A 20,832-nucleotide genomic window follows, 5' to 3' on the forward strand; every position below is an offset into this window, starting at 1 on the left:
GCAGCTGCTTCAGTCTGATCTGATTTCACTGGTGGGATGTCCAAAACACAACTGGTGCACGTTAGACCCATTAGGAGAAGGTCTAAAGCTGCCAGAGTTCTATGGAGAGGTAGGGTACTCTTCTGGATATGGTCCCAGGACACTTTTGGGGGACATCAGGTGCCCTTTGGGATTATTAAAATTAGACATGAATGTGTGAAATTGTCATTGAAATTGTCAGGTTCATTGGAACTGTCAAGAGAGCTGTTAAAAGTAACTGTCAAAAGGAGCTCAAGGCATTTAAAACTCTTGCCCTTTAACTATTTGAAAAAAATGCCTGTTTAAAAAAAAATCAGTGCTTGCTATTTTACTCTGCCTGTTGATATAAGCCTGAGGGTTATCCTTGCAGGATTAGTGCTGTATGACTGGTTTCACGACTTTTCATTTTCACAGTGGGGGTGCCTGTCAAGTCATAGTTTGGTTGACAGCTCCAAGTGGTGATAAACTCTTTGAAGTGGGACTATGAATTACAGTGTTTGTTTTTATAAGGGATTAAAGGAAGTTAAATGTAGTAAATGGGTTTTTATCAATGAGGGTTTTTTCTTTGAAATGGTGAATTCATCAATGGACACTTAAGGACTTTATCTAGCCTCAACATAGGCCTAAGGTCTGTCCATGGTGCATACTGGGTGAGTTGGCATGGTTGGTCTAAGGGCAAAGGGTGGTGGGTTGGGGGGCGTGAGTTGGCATGAAGTTAGCATAGGGGTTGGGCAGAGGGGCATAGGTTGGGCATGGGAGCTGTGGGGAGTGGGTAGAGGGGCATAGTTTAGCATGGAAGGTATTGGGGGCCATGGGGGTATTGGTATAGTGGCATAGTTTGGCATGAAGGGCATGGGGAGCCATGGGGGTAGATGGGGTGGTCATGAGGTTGTATAGGATGAGATGGATGGAGCATGAGGAGTGTGGGGAGCGCGGGGGTGTGAGGGGTCAGGGCTGGAGGGCTATTTCTTGCTTTATTGTCTTTTTTAATAGCTTGGACAAGGTGCCGGAACACCAAGGCTGGCCTTCTGCCCAGTCCACCTCCCCGGCTAGCAGTCTTTCCGGGATTACCTGCCACGACCTCCATCTTCACCTGACACCCCCCCCCCCCCCCCCCCCCCCAACCGAGGGGCTGTAAATGGGAATCAAAAACACAGTTGGAAACAGAGAAATACATGGCAACGTGGAAGAATTGTGTAGGGTAGGAGAGTGGAGATAAGGAAGTGGTCAGTGAATGCCTCATCCATGACAGGGAAGGTGGTTTTGAAGCCAAGTGTAATTACAAGATTATGGGGATGACGGTGAGTGTGGGTAGGGGAGCAGATGTTTGGGGTGAGGTTGAGAGTGGTGAACAAGGCAGGGACATCATTAGAGGCTGGGAACGCTGAATTAAAGTGAAGGTTAAAACCCCAGGGATGAAGAATCCCAAAGTGCAAAGGCTGAGGCCAGGGAGGAAGAAGAATTCCTGAGAAAGGTGACTGGTGGAAAAGAGGATGCAATAGATGGGGAATCTTAAAGGAGAGATGGTAAGGTGTGAAGAGTAATGGTAAAGATTGAGATAGGATATTGATAGGAGAGTCATATCTGCTGTGGCTTAGGTGGGAACTTGGTTCGACATAAAACCAAATGGGTTGGCATCAGTGAGGGTAAACACTAATCACCCTTGAGCCAGGAATTGGTCAGCATCAGGATGTGGAAATGTTCCTTTCGAACCAGCATAAGTTTGTAGATAAAGATATTTTGCCTCTTTAAATCCACAGTGCTGTATTTTCAAATGTTGTATGAAAATTTCTCTCTTTAAATTGTGCAGTGATTTTACTTTACAAATATTTAATGAATTCATGTGGAATTCCCTGATTTATCCACGTATTTTTAAATAGATTAACTTGCATGTTAAAATAGCAGCTAAGTGTACTTTCATGTTCAAATTTTTGAAGGGTTTTGATGTAAATGTGGAAAAACTAATCCTGTTGACCAGAGTGTGTGAATTTAAGATCACCACTAAATGTCCCATCGAAAAAAATTATGGAAGCATAATTCATGAATGTCTTCAAGGAAGTGGGTTTGAAAAAGAAAAATTTGTAAGATTAATAGGGAAGGAAAGAGAAAATTTGTGTGGAATTGCATTGAATTTTACGGCACAAATAGGCCATTCACGCTCTGTCAGTGTGTATGCTACACATAAGCCTCTTCCCACCTAACTTAATCTCAACCTATTAACATATCCTTCATTCCTTTCTCCCTCATGTACTTACCTATGTTTCCCTTAAATGCGTCTATGCTGCCCGCCTCAATCATTTAATGCAAGTTCTCTTAAATCAAGTCTTAATTCAACTGGAGATAGCATACCTGGAGTGCTGGTTGTGAAGTATTGCCATACAAAGCTGGCCAGGTAACTTGCGAGCATCACATGGATCGATATAGCGCCTTTCACACCCACAGGATGTCCCAAAATGCTTACAGCCCATTAAATACTTTTGAAATGTAGTCACTGTTACAGTGCAGGGAATGTAGCTGCCAAATTAGTGCAAGAACCTATAAACAGGAATGTAATTATGACTAGATCATTTCAGCGATGTCTTATTCCTGTGGGAATGAGATCTATCAGTTATTGAGGGAGGAGAGGCATCAGGGGGGAAGGGGAGGAGAAACTAGCCATTGGAACTCTTTCTTTCTGCACCAGTCAAATAGGCCTCCTGGTAGGTGAACAAGAATATACATTAATGCATGGTTGGAAATGTTCAAGGGTTGCATCTTCATTCCCTTGGCCCATCCGACTGAGTGACTGCAGAGAAAAGAGGTAATAGAAAAGCAAACTTAATTTCTTCCCATTACTGATATCAAATGTCTGTTTCCAGCTTTTATGACTACATTTTTAACAGGGACTGTACAGTGCTGTCTCAATTAATTGTCGGTCTCAATTTGAGTTGTAGTTCTAAATTTAATAAGAACAGATAGAAGTCCAAGTCAAACAACTTGAAAAAATGTGAAATGGGAAATATTTCAAAAGAAACGTTAAAGAGGAATAAAATTAATTATGAATTACATATAATTTCTGGCTTCTTCTAGGTGATACAGACAGGAATATGTCATTATCTGTTTCTGTAGCTTGCCGTGCCGCTAGTTGCATGATTTATTCTGCACACAATTTAGCAGAATCTTGAAAACTACTATCTGGACTTGATTTTAATAAATGTGAAGTGACATTCAGACCTTGTGAATATGGCATCAAATGAATTGTGTGTGTGCTTTGTTTGCAGGTGTGCCTTCAGCATTCCCATCAGAAGATACATTATTCCTCAGTTGGTTGGCACAATCTCATCCGGTTTCCAAAACAGGTGGTTTGCCATGGAAGTCGAACAGAGAACTAGAGACGAGCCAGCGTCCTGACCACTACTCGGACAAGGTCTGGCGTGAGAAGAGTTCACATTTGAGTGGCAGAACGCAAAGCTGCACTGACTCTGCTAATCAGAGTTTGTTGAAACAATCAAACCGATCCAGTGAGTGCAAAAACATAGCAAGCCTGCACAGCGTCAGGGAGGACTATACCATCAAGAGTATTCTCCCGCCATACGGTAAGGTTCGTACCGAGTCGCGAGCTAATGCCCGTGAGAGAAATAATGGCCTGACTGCACCTGACCACAGGAAGAAAACTGACAGCAGTGGACGCAGTACAGGGAGTAAAGCAGAATTGAGGGAAAGAGTGTGTTCAAAGCGGGACAAATCCTATGTGCCTGCAGAATTAACGCTGCGGCAGTCTGAAAACAAGCGGGCTTTGTGTGCCCCAATGTGTAAAATGACCTCCGTCAGCATTCGGAGGTTGTCTGGGGATGGCAGCCACTCCCACACCAAATGTAATGGTAGCCTGGGCAAGACAGCTTGCAACCAAACTGCTGTTCCTACTGGTCGCCCTGCAGTTAAAGTGCCTACAACACCTACAAGTCCAGTGAAAAACTGGGGTGGGTTCAGAATCCCAAAGAAGGGAGAAAGGAAGCAGCACGAGGAGAGACAGCAGCCCTGCAGGCAGAACTCCGAATCCACAAAATACCAGCACTTGGGAGCGCAAAAAATCTCTTCCAAAGAGAGGGCAAAGATGAGGTTACTGCCGGACAATGAGAATGATGGCTACAGTCCTGACGCTGAAATGAGTGACTCCGAGACAGAGTCAACAGACAATTGCAAGCCACAACGGCTAAATTCAAACAGTGCAATGGTGAGCAGGAGGTACGGGACAGATATTATTCGAAGAAGCATTCTGGCCTCTTGATCTAGAGAAGTGACGCATCCAGTACACTGCCTGTATTCACCTCCAATCCCAACAATATTTTGATGTAATGCCTTGTTGTTTTTATACTTCTTCAGGCTAAGTATTTGGAACCCATGGACATTTCCCATCATAGCTTGTTTGTCAGTGAAACACTTGTGTTTAAGTTAAATGCTACAGTTTGGTAGTATAAAATCTGCCCCATGTACAGTAATTAGTGCATCCGATGGGCCTTTTGAAAGGTATATTGAATCTGAAAAGACCATAAAAAGAATTTTAAAATGAAAATATAAACACTAAATAAAAAAAAGGTTTAAAAATAATGACATTTGCTAAGCATCCTACTAGTTAAGTAATTAGCAATCACCATTTCTTTATTGACTTATTTTTTAAAAGCATGTTTTAAAAAGATAAGAGTAACTTTAAAATCTGCAGGTTGTGTGATCGGTCTGGCTGGACTTATTCCAGTATTTGGGCCAACAAAGGATTATAAAATAAAAGCAGCAAACTCTAAGTTCCTCGGCAGATACAAACCTACAGTTTGTTTCTTAAAACCCAGTGGTCACTAACATTAGATTTTCAGATGTGACCATGTCAGAGTCCTTTGCTTTAAGATATACAGCTGGCCTGTAAACATAGTCGGACAGAAGCACATTAAGTAGGCAGTGGAAACAGTGAAAATTGAGATAATACAGCAGCTGAAGAAAGGAAGGAATTCCCTCGAGTCCATAAATGCTGGCAGTGGTACAGTAAACTAGCAGGGATGGCTGACCAAGGATTACTGGCACCCTAACGAGAGCTGGGAGTTGTTGCAGGGAATTTTGATGTCTTTCTAAGTTGTTCCTGTACAACTGGAGTGAAACATTTGTTAGGTATGTAATAATTCATAAGACTATTTTAGAGCTATACTTTAAAAAAAAAAAAATTTGTGTATCCCACGTATCCATTACTTTTAGTTTAGATTGTTCCCTCAGATTCTACTATCCCATTCCATATATTTGGTTTTATTTACATAGAATTTACAGCATAGAAACATTATTAGAGTTGTTTGGGAAGTGGAAGCAGAGAAAACTGCAGAAGTTTCAAGTTATTTTTTTTCTATGTTGCTATTTTCTTTGCAATCTTAGAATTCCACCATTTCCAGTTCACTAGCTTGATTTCACCCTCCCCCAAATAACAGCCCTGCAATGACTCTCTAAGTAAACTGCAGTAGAGCAGTTGCATTACTTCAATAGTCTGCATCATTTGTGTTCTTTGTCAAAATTCTTTTGTGTGACCAGCAAAGATGGTGCAGCAACAGCACTAAAAAGGGGAATTCATTTCAGTAAATAGAATATTTTTAATATTCAGTCATCATTGTAATCAAACCAATATTTAAGTAACCTGGACATTCCTTTTTGGGGTTAAGCTCTAATGGGGCTTAACTCGGGTTACTCTCAGCAAGGGATGAATTTAGCCAAGTTTTGATGGCATCAGGGATTCGAAAAGAAAAGGGATTCAATCTCCCAAACTTAAATACAACTGGTTGGTGTTTTTATTGTCTAATAAATGTAAAACTAGTTGACTCAGTAACTTCTAAAATACTAAACGGCCATGTTAGTAATTTACATGGAACTTGTTTAAAATTCCAAGCCTTCAACTTCTTATAAATTTGTTTCAAATTATCTTAAGCAAGTTTTTAAATTCTCCAAAAATCTTATTATGTAAAGTGTTGCATGTACTGTACTGAATTTATTTACTGCTCATGGGTTGTAATGCAGTAGAAAACATTTCAAGTAGACACTATCAATATTGAACAATTATATTTAATTTTATTAAGTTGCCTTTTCTAATCTTCATTCAGTGCAATAGCTTTGTATTAATTTTTGTAAAAAGAAAGTTGTAGAAAGGAGATCTTTCACTTGCATGTTTGACATGGAGTACTTATGCATCTCGGATCTGCAACTTTTTTTGAAATATTTGCAGTTTCTTAGTCTTTAGTGTTTAACATGGAGGTAACATTTGTGTTGTATAGAAAGAAACAGTCACTAATTTTATGCCTTGCTAAGTTTTACACCTGTACTGAATAATTTTTGGGTAGAAATAGACAGTGAATTAATAGTTTGAGTACGATGGTTTGTTTAAATAACCATAACTTGACTGACAGTTTTATGTTGAAGCTTTATTTTCCCCCAATTGTGCATAGTTGTCAAGATCGATCTTAAATTATGATTTTGGTATTTTATATATACTGTAGTTTAACATTAGGCTAGTTGAGCTACTGTGTAGTTGCTACTGGCATGCATATATAGTTTTAAACAAAAGTGATGTAAAGGGACAATTTTCACACATTCTGCGTCTGATTGTTCCGTACAGACCTGCTGAACAAACTTTGCAGTGTGGTGTTGTACAGAGGAATTCTATCACCATGTGCCTAGCAAAGTTTAACTGGTGTCCATTTAGTTAACAAAGAGCATGGAAATAAAAGCGGAAATAAAATTTATACAGAGATGACTATTTTAAATTACCTGACTCTTTGCTGTATTTATTTTTCTTGTAAACTATTTATAAAACTACTTTTAAAAGAGAAAATTCTGTTCTGTGAATGTTGAAAACATTTAGATGAATTGTGCCTTTTTTTGTGTTTGATATTGTTGGGTTTACACTAGTAGTAATGATAATGGTACATTGATCTGTAAAATGCTTCTCAAAGTTAAATCTCATCTGGAACCAACAGAGGCACCAGCCTTTACTGTGGCCTTGTATAGGCCAGAATAATAAAAATGAGCAACTGCAACATTGTCTTCCTTTTATGCATCTGGGATTTCTCATTAAATTTTGAGATGTTTTAATTAAACTTTATTGATAGCGATAAACCTACTTTCTTACTTTTTTTAAAGCCAGTGTTATTAGAAAATTCATGGAGTCACGTGATGTTGAATATGTCAAGAAATTATTTTTTTACTTTTCTTTAAAAGATGGTTCTACATAACCAATCAGTGACAGATAATTAAATGGGATCTTGTCTCTTACACAAGTTACATAATCCAAATAAGCTTTTTCATCATTCATTGAAAATCTGCTAGATGTCATTCTCCTTCTGTAGCACTATCTGCCCTCCTATGATGAAACATTGCAACCTTCCAGTTCCTGCGTACAAAACCCTGCTTTTCCTCTTAAATGAAGCACCATGCTTCACCAGAACATATGTACCACTCTACACTGTGCAATAATTGTATATGCTTTGTTTTCTCGCCCCTAGTAAAGCTAAACTACAATGAAAAATCTTGAGATCTGTGTGATTTTTTTTTAATGAAGTTAAAATTGCTCAATAACTGTAATTTTGTCTTCCAGGTGTAAGTCACAAATACTAGCCATGTTTAAAGAGCTGTTATATTTCTAATCGAATGACTTGAAGGGTAAAGGGGCTAGGAGAGAGAATTTGAGTGCATACTGTAAGTGTAGATAAATGCAGAAGTGCTTTAAAATCCAGATTTGTTCAGATCTGTTGAGACTTCAGATGCTGGGACAAGATGTGCAATGCAAGTACTTTCTAAAATTGATCAGCCTGCTCAGAAATCTAAAGGCTATATTTTGGATTTCCCAATGTGATAAAACCTAAATGTACCACCTCAAACTGAGGATCTTAAACAATCTTCAAATGGGTGCTAACTTTGATTGCAGTGATCATTCCAAGATTAAATTGAATATGTATGTTTAAGGATAAAAAATAACAAAACAGACATGCATGACTTCAGAAAGGAATATTTTATAGTCAGGGAAAGAGCTCCAAGAAGGATTGAGTGGCAAATGAATGGGGAAAGAAAGAAGAATACTGGACTGCCACTGACACCTTTGTGGGTGGGAGGGGGTGGTCAAGGGAAGGGAAGTGTAAAATCTAGAAAGAGGGATGGTAGTAGATTGGTATGCAAGTATAAAAATTGCCCAGTATTTCTTTCCAGTGATTTCAAGAAAAGCAAATCAGTCATCGTGTAGAATGGCAGTCAATCCATTGCCACCTGCACCCCTGAATGTGCAATTTAACTAAGTGCAAATAGATATCAATGTCCATTTTGAATCTAAAAGGGAAGATGGAAACTGTGGAGGTACAGGTTATTACAGATCATTAAAATGTCATGAACAGGTACAGAGAGTAATCAAAAAGGCTAATGGATGCTGGCCTATATATCCAGAGGAATGGAATACAAGGAGGTTGAAGTCATGCTTCAGCTACACCGAGCCCTGGTTAGAACAAATCTGAAGTACCGTGGATGAAGAAGCATTGAGCGCTGGAGGTGAGCAATCCAGGAAACAATAAGAACAGCCAAGATGTTTTCAACCCAGGAGGAGAATTATAGGATCATTCAACCAAAGAAGCCAGAACCAAATCATTTTTGGCCCAGGCCTAGAAACTGGTCACTATCCAGCAGTCATTGAACATTAGGTAACAATTGTGATATATATGAGTGAAAATTTTTTAAACAGGTTTTAATGCCATTACAAATCAACTTAAAACAATTTTTCAAGGTAAAAAAATCTTAGTTTACTAGTGGTTTTAATTGGCAATCCAAAATAATTAAGTTTGTAGGAGAGTTGCAACATATTTTAATATACAAAAATTCTATTTACAACTTATTGCCAACAATGAATAAACTCCAGCAAAAACATAGTACAAAACAGATCTGTTAAAACAAAAAATACATTGGTAAATTATACAAAATAGCAATAGGAACATAGAATCAAAACATAATTACAAATGCCTCCTCTCCAAAAATCATATATTTGAATATCAAAATGTATTAATGACTGCCTGATCCTGGGAGCCGGTGTCAAAACTTGTAATGGAGACTTGTGGCAGCAAGAAGTAAAATTTCAAAGAGAGGTAGTTTCTAAAAATTACATGATTATTGAAATGGGGGCTACTGTTTAATCTGGTTAAACAACAAGATTTCAATTTGGTGACATCCTGAACGTTTTTCAAGTCACAGTAGTTTCAAGTTTTTTTCAGGTATCAACAATGATCTGATATGAAAGGTGACAAACAACCATATAACCGAAACCACAACACTGGCCAGAAATCCATCTGATTCAAAAATTTTACAAAGTAAATCATTTAAAAATAACTTGCTCATTTACAATTTTCATTTTTTTTTAAAAAGGACCAATCATGTTGAAATTCATTCACCAGCTATTAATCCAAGTAAGCTTTGTTTGAAAGGTATCTTACGTAAGTAAACATTATCTTGTAACAGCAATGGATTTATTAGTACATTTCATGAACTGAGACCGTTGCACAGACTAGATGTCCATTTGCATTAGGAGGCTGGGGCATGAATAGAATAATAGTATCAAGTACTCAATGGTTTAAAATGCTTTCCAGATCCAACGTTGCATCAGCTTTTCTCTGTGTTGTGACTCTACTGAGCTGTAGCAAAACAAAATTGAAAGACATAACTCAACCTGTTCAATTACTGACCTATTCAACTACTCTCAATCATCAGTAAAGTGATGGAAGGAGTTATCACTGGTGCTGTCAGGCAACACTTAATAAACTGAAGATCAGTGAGCAGGCTGAGTTTCATCAGGACCACATGATGCCAGACCTCATTACAGCCTTGGTCTGAGTATGGTCAAAAGAGCTGCCTTTTAGAGATAAGGGGAGAGTGACTGCCCTTGACATTAAAGTTGCCTTCAACCAAGTGTGACACCAAGGAGCTCCAGTAAAACAAAGTCATTGGGGATCTGGGGGAAAAATGTCCGGTGGCTAGAGTCCTACCAGCACAAATGAAGATGGTTGTTGAAGATTTTTCACCTTAGCCATAGCACGTTGCTGCAGGAGTTAAGAACATAAGAAATTCACCCCTCATGCCTGCTCTGTCATTCAATAAGATCATTACTGATCTGTTTTTTTTATTCGTTCATGGGATGTGGATGTTGCTGGCAAGACCAGTATTTATTTCCCTTTCCTAGTTGCCCTTGAGAAGGTAGTGGTGAGCTGCCTTCTTGAACCACTGCAGTCCACAGTGCTATTAGGGAGGGAGTTCCTGGATTTTGACCCAGTGAAGGAATGGCGATATATTTCCAAGTCAGGATGGTGAGTGGAGGAGAACTTCCAGGTGGTGGTGTTCCCAAGCATCTGCTGCCCTTGTCCTTCTAGATGGTGGCGGTCATGTGTTTGGAAGGTACCATCTAAGGAGCCTTGTTGAGTTCCTGCAGTGCATCTTGTAGATGGTATACACTGATGTCACTGTGCCTCAGTGGTGGAGGGAGTGAATGTATGTGGATGGGGTGCCAATCAAGTGGGCTACTTTGTCCTGAATGGTGTCGAGCTGGAGTGTTGTTGGGTGCGAAACTGACATGGGAACTGAATGTCGCAAAACATGACTGGGGAGAAAAGTAAAACTGGGGGAAACGTTTAGCATGATTGAATTTGTAAATATTGAAAGTAAAATGACCATGGAAAATTTACCAATTAAAAAGCAGAAAAACAGACTCATCCAATGAGGAAGAAACAAAAACTATTAAGTCCAATGATTAAAATAGATGGAAGAAATATTATTTAAAAATTAGCAGGTGGTCAAACTGCAGATACTGCATCTTCCAATCTGGCTGAGAGGTATAATCATTTCATCCTTTAGCTACTGGTTGGCATAAGCTGATAACATTATTTGATCTCTTGAGGTATTATATAGGAAAATGTAGTTTTCAGGTGAAATGTGGGAATAACTAGACCTGAACATGTAGATGCAATTTAGACCCCATTTTGTAGTCATACCTTATGCCCTTACCTTTATATTTCTATTATAAATTGCAATGTCCATATTTGAAGCAAATAGTACAGATGCATTTAAGGAGAAGCTAGACAAGTATTTGAGGGAGCAGGGAATAGAGGGTCATGATGATAGAATTAGATGAGGAAAGATTGGAGGAGGCTTGTGTGGAGCATAAATGCCAGCAGGGACTAGTTGAGTCAAATGGCCCACTTGTGTGCCTTATATGTTATGTATGGGTAGAAGTGATGACGAAGTGGTATTGTCACTGGACTGGTAATCCAGAGCCCCAGGGTGATTCTCTGGGGACCCAGGTTTCAATTACAGACAATGGCAGATGGTGGAATTTGAATTCAATAAAAAAATCTGGAATTAAAAGTCTATTTGTCGATTGTTCTAAAAACCCATCTGGTTCAGTCATGTCGATTAAGTGAAGGAAATCTGCTGTCATTACCTGGTCTGGTCTATATGTACTCCAGACCCACAGCAATGTGGTTGACTCTTAAATGCCCTCTGAAAATGGCCTAGCAAGCCACTCAGCCGTTATATCAAACCGCTACAGAGACTCAAAAAGGAATGAAACCAGACGGACCACTCGGCATCGACTTAGGCACCGGAAACTCGGCCCTATCGACTCTGCAAAGCTCTCCTTGCCAACATCTGGGGGCTAGTGCCAAAATTGGGAGAGCTGTCTCGCAGACTAGTCAAACAACAGCCTGACATAGGCAAACCTTACGGAATCATACCTTACAGATAATGTCCCAGACATCTCCATCACCATCCCTGGGTATGTCCTGTCCCACCGGCAGCACAGTAGTATACAGTTGAGAGGGAGTTGCCCTGGGAGTCCTCAACATCGACTCTGGACCCCATGATGTCACATGGCATCAGGTCAAACATGGGCAAGGAAACCTCCTGCTGATTTCCACGTACCGCCCACCCTCAGCTGATGAATCAGTGCTCCTCCATGTTGAGCACCACTTAGAGGAAGCACTGAGGGTAGCAAGGGTGCAGAATGTATTCTGGGTGGGGGACTTCAATGTCAATTACAAAGCGTGGCTCGGTAGCACCACTACTGACCAGCTGGCCGAGTTCTAAAGGACATAGAAGCTAGACTGGGTCTGCGGCAGGTGGTGAGGGAACCAGAAGGAAAAACATACTTGACCTCGGCCTCACCAACCTGCCTGCTACAGATGCATCAGTCCACGACAGTCTCAGTAGCAGTGACCACCGCATAATTGTTGAGGATACCCTCCATCGTGTTGTGTGGCACTACCACCATGCTAAATGGAATAGATTTTGAACACATTTAGCAACTCAAGACTGGGCATCCATGAGGCGCTGTGGGCCATCAGCAGCAGTAGAATTGGACTCAACCACAATCTGTAATCTCATGTCCCTGCACATCCCCCACTCTACCATTACTATCAATCCAGGGGATCAATCCTGGTTCAATGAAAAATACAGGAGAGCATGCCAGGAGCAGAAGCAGGCATACCTAAAAATGAGGTGTCAATCTAGTGAAGCTATAGCACAGGACTACTTGCATGCCACACAGCATAAGCAACGATTGATAGAGCTAAAACAAAAACAGAATTACCTGGACAAACTCAGCAGGTCTGGCAGCATCGGCGGAGAAGAAAAGAGTTGACGTTTCGAGTTCTCATGACCCTTCGACAGAACTTGAGTGAATCCAAGAAAGGGGTGAAATATAAGCTGGTTTAAGGTGTGTGTGTGTGTGTGTGTGTGTGTGGGGGGGGGGGTGTTGGGGAGGGAGAGAAGTGGAGGGGGTTGGTGTGACCCAACCCCCTCCACTTCTCTTCCCCCACCCAACCCCCCCACCTCCCACACACCTTAAACCAGCTTATATTTCACCCCTTTCTTGGATTCACTCAAATTCTGTCAAAGGGTCATGAGAACTCGAAACGTCAACTCTTCGCCGATGCTGCCAGACCTGCTGAGTTTTTCCAGGTAATTCTGTTTTTGTTGCAGATCATCAAAAGATGTCACACACAAAAGAACACAGAGGTGTTGAAGTTGGTGATATTATCTAAACGAATGTGCTAATTAAGAATGGATGGTAGGGTACTCCAGGTATAGCTCTAGTGGGGTTGGGGAAGCATAAAAGATTTAAAAATAATGGAAATAGGTGGGAAAAGAAAAATCTATATAAATTATTTGAGAGAAAAAAACAAAAGGAAGAGGGAAGAAACGGAAAGGTGGTGGGGTTGGAGGAGGGAACTCAAGACCTAAAGTTATTGAATTCAATATTCAGTCCAGAAGGCTGTAAAGTGCCTAGTCGGAAGATGAGGTGCTGTTCCTCCAGTTTGCGTTGGGCTTCACTGGAACAATGCAGCAGGCCAAGGACAGACATATGGGCAAGAGAGCAGGGTGGAGTGTTAAAATGGCAAGCGACAGGGAGGTTTCGGACATTCTTGCGGACAGACCGCAGGTGTTCTGCAAAGCGGTCGCCCAGTTTATGTTTGGTCTCTCCAACGTAGAGGAGACCGCATTGGGAGCAACGAATACAGTAGACTTAGTTGGGGGAAATGCAAGTGAAATGCTGCTTCACTTGAAAGGAGTGTTTGGGCCCTTGGACAGTGAGGAGAGAGGAAGTGAAGGGGCAGGTGTTGCATCTTTTGCGTGGGCATGGGGAGGTGCCATAGGTGGGGGTTGAGGAGTAGGGGGTGTTGGAGGAGTGGACTAGGGTGTCCCCGAGGGAACGATCCCTACGGAATGCCGATAGGGGGGGTGAAGGGAAGATGTGTTTGGTGGTGGCATCATGCTGGAGTTGGCGGAAATGGCGGAGGATGATCCTTTGAATGCGGAGGCTGATGGGGTGATAAGTGAAGACAAGGGGGACCCTATCATGTTTCTGGGAGGGAGGAGAAGGCGTGAGGGCGGATGCGCGGGAGATGGGTCGGACACGGTTGAGGGCCCTGTCAACGACCGTGGGTGGAAAACCTCGGTTAAGGAAGAAGGAGGACATGTCAGAGGTACTGTTACAGAGGAACGTTGCTCCCAATGCGGTCTCTTCTACATCGGAGACACCAAACGTAAACTGGGCGACCGCTTTGCAGAACACCTGCGGTCTGTCCGCAAGAATGATCCAAACCTCCCTGTCGCTTGCCATTTTAACACTCCACCCTGCTCTCTTGCCCACATCTGTCCTTGGCCTGCTGCATTGTTCCAGTGAAGCCCAACGCAAACTGGAGGAACAGCACCTCATCTTCCGACTAGGCACTTTACATCCTTCCGGACTGAATATTGAATTCAATAACTTTAGGTCTTGAGTTCCCGCCTCCATCCCCACCACCTTTCTGTTTCTTCCCCCTTCCTTTTGTTTTTTTTCTCCAATAATTTATGTAGATTTTTCTTTTCCCACCTATTTCCAGTATTTTTAAATCTTTTATGCTCCCCCACCCCCGCTAGAGCTATACCTGGAGTACCCTACCATCCATTCTTAATTAGCACATTCGTTTAGATAATATCACCAACTTCAACACCTCTGTTCTTTTGTGTGTGACATCTTTTGATGATCTGCTCCTATCCTAACACCACCCCACCCCTACCCCCACCCCCTCAAACCTTAAACCAGCTTATATTTCCCTCTCCTTGTAAAGAAAGATCAGTTCTGTTGAAGGGTCATGAGGACTTGAAACGTCAACTCTTTTCTTCTCCACCGATGCTGCCAGACCTGCTGAGTTTGTCCAGGTAATTCTGTTTTTGTTTTGGATTTCCAGCATCCGCAGTTTTTTGTTTTTATCTCAGTGAGAGAGCTACGTGATCCCACAACTAACCGATCAGATCTAGGCTCTGCAGTCCCACCACATCCAGGCATGAATGGTGGCAGACAATTAAACAACTCACTGGAGGAGGACGCTCCACAAATATCCCCATCCTCAATGATGGGGCAGCCCAGCACATCAGTGCAAAAGATAAGGCAGAAGCACTTGGCACTTCTGGCTGAAGATTGAAGCGAGTGGATGATCCATCTCGGCCTCCTCTGGAGGTCCCCAGCATTACAGATGCCAGTCTTCAGCCAATTCATCACTCCACGTGATATCAGGAACTGGCTATAGAAACTGGATAGTGTAAAGACTATCGGCCCTGACAATATTCTGGCAATAGTACTGAGACTTGTGCTCTAGAACTTGCCGTGCCCCTAGCCGAGCTGTTCCTGTACAGCTACAACATTGGCAACTACCCAGCTATGTGGAAAATTGCCCAGGTGTGTCCTGTACACAAAAAGCAGGACAATCCAACCCGGCCAATTACCGCCCCATCAGTCTACTCTCGATCATCAGTAGAGTAATGGAAAAGGTCATCAATATCAAGCTGTATTTGCTTAGCAATAATCTGCTCACTCACTCCCAGTTTGTGTTCCGCCAGGGCCACTCAGCTCCTGACCTCATTGCAGCCTTGGTTCAAACATGGACAAAAGAGCTGAACTCCAGAGGTGAGGTGAGAGTGACTGCCCTTGACATCAAGGCTGCATTTGACCGAGTGTGGCATCAAGGAGTCCTAGCAAAACTGGAGTTAATGGGGATCAGGGGTAAAACAATCCGCTGGTTGGAGTCATACCTAGCACAAAGGAAGATGATTGTGATTATTGGAGGTCAGTCATCTCAGCTCCTGGACATCACAGGAGAAGTTCCTCGGGGTAGTGTCACTAGCCCAACCATCTTCAGCTGCTTCATCAATATGTTCCTTTCATCATTAGGTTAGAAGTGGGGATGTTCGCTGATGATTGCACAATGTTCAGCACCATTCACGACTCCTCAGAGTCCGTGTCCAAATGCAGCAAGACCTGGACAATATCCAGGCTTGGGATGACAAGTGGCAAATAATATTCGTACCACACAGGTGCCAGTCAACGATCATCTCCAACAAAAGAGAATTTATCCATCCACATAATATCCTGTTCCATCCTTCTTTAGATCCATTCTAAATGGTGAAAGGCTTGAAACAATGAAGATTGAAAGAGATTTAGGGGTCCACTCTCTTAGATCATTGAAATCTCAATCAGATACAAAAATAATCAAAAAGGCAATTTTTAAAATTCATTCATGGGGTGTGGGCGTCACCCACAAGGGCAATTAAGGATGGGGAATAAATGCTGGCCTAGCCAGCGATGCCCACATCCCATATGATTTTTTAAAATTACCCTTTTTGATTATTTTTGTACCTGATTGAGATTTCAATGATAACAGAATGCTTGGACTTTATATCTAAAGAAATAGAACACAAAAGGAGGTAGAAGTTACTCTTCAACTATAATAAGCCATGATTAGACCACACCTGGAACACTTGTGAGCAGTTCTGAGTGCCACACCTTGGGAAGGATATATTGGGCGTAGTGTAGATTTACTGGAATGATGCCTGGACTCATATGGTTAAATTATGAGGAGAGATTACACAACCAAGGATTGTCTTCTCTGAAATTTGTGGGACGGTCAAAGGATGATTTAAACAAGTTTTCAAGACATTAAAGGGAACAGGTAGGGTAGTGAGAAAACTATTTCCGCTGGGGGTTGGGGAGTCTATAACTAGGAGGTATTGTCTAAAAATTAGGGCCAGGCTTTTCAGGAGTGAAATAGGAAACATGTCCTCACAATAAGAGAAGTAAAAGTTTGGAATTCTCTTCCATGAAAGGCAATTGATGTTAGATCAACTGTTAATATTACACCTGAGACTGACAATTCTTGTTAGCCACAAGTATTAAGGGATTTGAGGCAAAAGCGGGTATATAGCGTTAGGTTGCAGATCAGCCATGATCTCACTGAACAGCAGAACAGGCTCATGTAGGTAAATAGCTTACTCCTGTTCCTATCTCATTTGTTTCTTTTCGATTGTGTGGTCACCTTTTCCTTTGTCATTAGTTTTAAGTTGTAAATATTGTTTGTTACTTGTTACTACTTATTTTGGTTTAAAAATCAGTTTTTCCTCCCTCTCTAGACAATTAGCTTTGAGAAGAGTGTGGCCAAATGTAAATGCACCATACTTAGTAGAAGGAATGAGACACGTAATTGATCAGTGATATGTAATCAATCATTCTTTGGAACGTGGTTGAGAACTTTGTTTAAACAGATGACAATATCTCCAGCCCCCTCAAGATGATCAGGGCATGCTTTGACTAAAAGAGCAGGCTGCTGAAGCCACAACTAGGAAGTGCTGATGCTGATCACTGCTTCACATCAGATGTTCCCTCCTTTATTTCCAACCTCCCTCTAAGGGGAAACTTGGCACCCATAAATTATGGCATTGCTGAAATTTGCATCAGTGTGAGTTGATTACACGAAAGAAACATTTAATAATAAAAAAGATGTTTGATGTTACATATGAAACAATGTGATTAACATAGGTCATCAACATAAATCTGTTACAAACTTAATTCCACAAAAAGCTTGTAACAAGTTCATATTTTGTGGTAATCATCTATAGCCCATCATTTTATAAACCTTGTAGCCACAATTATTGTTTATCGACAATTATTCATCAACTCAGTGGAACATCCTGACTAATGTCTATTACTGTTGGATCAGGCAGGGGGGACAAGAACAAGTGAAATGTCAAATTTAATATTCTGAGGTTTAATTTTCTGGGTTGAGATCATTTGAACCCTAGAACAAGACTTCTAATCCTTTGTATCTGCCCATTATTCTCTAACTTGCTGAATCTCTCTTCATAGTATAAATCATTTCAATTGCTTAGAAACAAACGTTTTCAAAAATCAAATTTAAAAACAATCACTAGCATTGTTAGACAGATGATATATATGGCTTTTTACCTTTTGAGAGGCTGTAGCTGCTCTATGTTCTGAGTGAGTCAGGCGCCTTTGAAGTCTGTTAATTTTTTCCTGATTTTCCATCATCTGTTTTTCATACTATTCAAAATGGAAATGTGTAAATATGGATTCTAACAAAAAAAGAGCATGAAGCAAAAGGTTCTCTTAATGCTTAGCATTTAAATTTTGTAAATTGAGGTAATCTGAACCAAAATGAAGAGTGAAAAATATAGTGGTCTCTGCAAGAGAACTGGTTAGAGTAGAATATAATAGCTCAGAAATTGGAGAAAAAAATAAAGGTACGCTTAAGGTGTTTGCCATAATTAGTGTTTTAAAAACCCAGAAATTTATGCTGTAGGAGAAGGAAATAGGTCTAAAGTTCCAATTCACCACAATTTGCTGAGTGATTTTAGGCTGCCCCAGTGTCAGCCTTGCCCGAACCAAAAAAAATTACCATCTTGCAGTGAGCCTCCCTATTGTGAGTAATGGTGAAAACCCAGCAATTTCATTAATGTGAATTAAACTTGCTGCAGCTGTGTAGGGTTTGTAATTCATGAATTCGCATTGTAAGGACCCTGATAATGACATGACTTGTGATCCTGACAAACTACTCAACCATGGAGGTCTAGAAAGGGAACAATGAAATGGTGCAGTATCATTCCCACAGGTAGCTTATTAAAAATGTTTTAACTGTCTTTTTAAAATTCTTTTATGTTTCTTTCTCTCTCTCTCAACCCACTCTAGCTTTCTTTTTCTTTATTTCTCTTTCCAGATCTAATATGACACTGATTCACCCTATTTCCCCCCGTTATTCAGTTGCATTCTTTCTCTATCCTTTTCTTTCATTGTTTAAGGAGACAGACCATAAAACCCAATTTCCATGAGGTCTCAGATGCTGCATTACGCTCCCAATAATTTACATTTCCAGAAGTTGTGCAAAGAAAATTATCTTAAGGCAATTCGCTTCAAAGTGTGCTGCTTCATCAATTTCTAGGCAAATATATATTTTTTGTAAAATAAGATCATTAACTTTTTCTCATGATATAATAAACAGTAATTCTAATGCACTAGACTTGTAAAAGAAGCTCTCAGGAATGTATGAACTGATGGCAAGTGTATAAATTGAACCTCCATTCAATCAAATATCTAACTAAAACTAACATTTGAAGCTTTAATTATAGACTGAAGACAAAATACTCTGATATTTTTCCACCTTCCCCACCTCTTTATTCATTTCCTGTTGATCATTTCCATCTGCCAGAATGGCAAATCAGTTTTCCCAATCTAAACCATTTAAGAGTTTGTTATTGAATGCTGGGTAACATTTTAAGAAACCAAAATTCGAGCCAACTGTGAATGAAATGTTACAAAAGTGATTAGTATTTTCTTCTTTGTAACACACTTCAAGGGAAGCCATAAAAAAATTACAAACGACTTTGGGAGAAAAAGCCTTAAAACTTCTCCCTCCATGTGGGGAAGAATTTTCCAGATGGCGAGTGGGGGCAGGGCTCACTCACCGACACGTAAAATGACGCACGGTGACATCGGGCGTCATTTAGATTTCCAGTTCGGCGGGTGCACCCCACCAAACTGTCAAAAGCCTATGAAGGCCTGTTAAAAAAACTAATTAAAACAGTTAAATGAGCTGCCCGTCCAGCTGTAAGGTTGGGAGGCAGGCAAAGAGCCCAGTTCTTCGCATTTTTCATGAAACCTCATCCACAGGCGGGATGAGGTTTCATGAAGTGTTTTAAAATTCAATAAAAATTATTTAAAAAGTTCATTGACATGTCCCAGCTCATGTGACACTGTCACATGAGGGGACATGTTATAAAGTTTTTATTTTCTTTTATTTAAATTTTCAGATATCAAACTGATCTCCCTGAGGCATCTCCGTGCCCCATCGCAGGTGGCGGTCGGCTTCCCAACTGCTCCCGCTCGCCCTCCGCCGAGGGCAAAATTCTGCCCATGGATTTCAGACTGTTAAAAATCAGATGATGAAAATATATCCCCCAAAAATTAAGACATTCCAGTTGATGATAAAGTTGTTGTAAAATTCAAAGTTCTGTTTACTTAGCAAGTTGTTAATGTTTAAGGTTAGGTGATACCATGAAGAAGAATCTTTCAATTATTCAGAACCAGCACTTGAAGCTAAATGAACGGATATGTTAAAAGATTGAGAAAAAAATATTCCACTGCTTCTACACAAGTAAATCAGGGTTGTAAAACAGCAAAGCTTGAACTCTTACATCCTTTTAAAATTTAAAATTCAAATTAAAAGGAAAGATAATAAAATGTAATAATAATAAGAGCATGAACAAAAATTGGAAATGTTATAAACAACAACTAAACGGAAAATTACAGACTGGAGGGTCTTCCTTCATTTCTTTGACCGAAAGCATGCTCCACACTCTACTGCTGCTAAGCCAAGCATGAATCATGTTCTGAAAAGACTGCATGACAAGCTACTTCATTTTGTGCCAACCCATAAAGTACATGCCTCTCCCCACCTTTTGCCGTGAAAACACATGCACTCATTAAAGCAGCAGCTCTTTTTATAAATTAACAGATGGACTGCTTGTCCATCTGAGGGCTGACGGAATAGAAAAATGGGAGCTCAGTGGGTGACGGATGCCACCTATTAAGAAATGAAAGCATGTATGAAGGACCTAATTTTTCTTATTTCCCATGTTCAGCAGCCTCCACACCCCTCCAAGCAAACACACCAGTATTAAGGAAGGGGACCTCATGTGGAGAGGCATGTAGCCCATTAGGTCCAAATAGCAGCATATTGCAAACATGCCAGTTCCTTCAAGTAGCAGCCTTACAGATATTATCAATAGACACTGATCTCAAGAATACCCAAAAAGGAAGTTGATTTACTTTTAAGGGATCCACTGGATTTCTTCCCAGAGTGATAGCGGCAATGAATACATTCCACTATCCTTTTACAAGTCTCCATTTGGAAACTTGTTATCCAAAGACTACAAGTAATAAACTGTTCTTTTTGACTGAAG

General features: G+C 40.6%; 2 protein-coding genes across 6 annotated transcripts in view; one reads left to right on the top strand and one right to left on the bottom strand.

Annotated features, from left to right (window-relative positions):
- Positions 1-7,546, top strand: part of LOC121278951 (protein Jade-1-like) — a 123,359-nt gene extending 115,813 nt beyond the window's left edge. For all 4 annotated transcript variants that reach the window (XM_041189559.1, XM_041189569.1, XM_041189587.1 and 1 more), the window contains one exon: positions 3,279-7,546. In XM_041189559.1, the coding sequence (XP_041045493.1) occupies positions 3,279-4,285 (1,007 nt within the window). In that variant the 3' untranslated portion in view covers positions 4,286-7,546. The remainder of the gene's footprint in view (positions 1-3,278) is intronic.
- Positions 7,547-8,849: 1,303 nt separating this feature from the next.
- The window catches only part of sclt1 (sodium channel and clathrin linker 1), a 115,493-nt gene continuing 103,510 nt past the window's right edge, over positions 8,850-20,832 (bottom strand). For both annotated transcript variants that reach the window (XM_041190005.1, XM_041190015.1), the window contains 2 exons: positions 17,822-17,917; positions 8,850-9,686 (listed from right to left, as the gene is read on the bottom strand). In XM_041190005.1, the coding sequence (XP_041045939.1) occupies positions 9,618-9,686; positions 17,822-17,917 (165 nt within the window). In that variant the 3' untranslated portion in view covers positions 8,850-9,617. The remainder of the gene's footprint in view (positions 9,687-17,821; positions 17,918-20,832) is intronic.

The sequence above is a fragment of the Carcharodon carcharias genome, chromosome 1, assembly GCF_017639515.1.
Source record: "Carcharodon carcharias isolate sCarCar2 chromosome 1, sCarCar2.pri, whole genome shotgun sequence".
Classification (NCBI taxonomy): Eukaryota; Metazoa; Chordata; class Chondrichthyes; order Lamniformes; family Lamnidae; genus Carcharodon; species Carcharodon carcharias.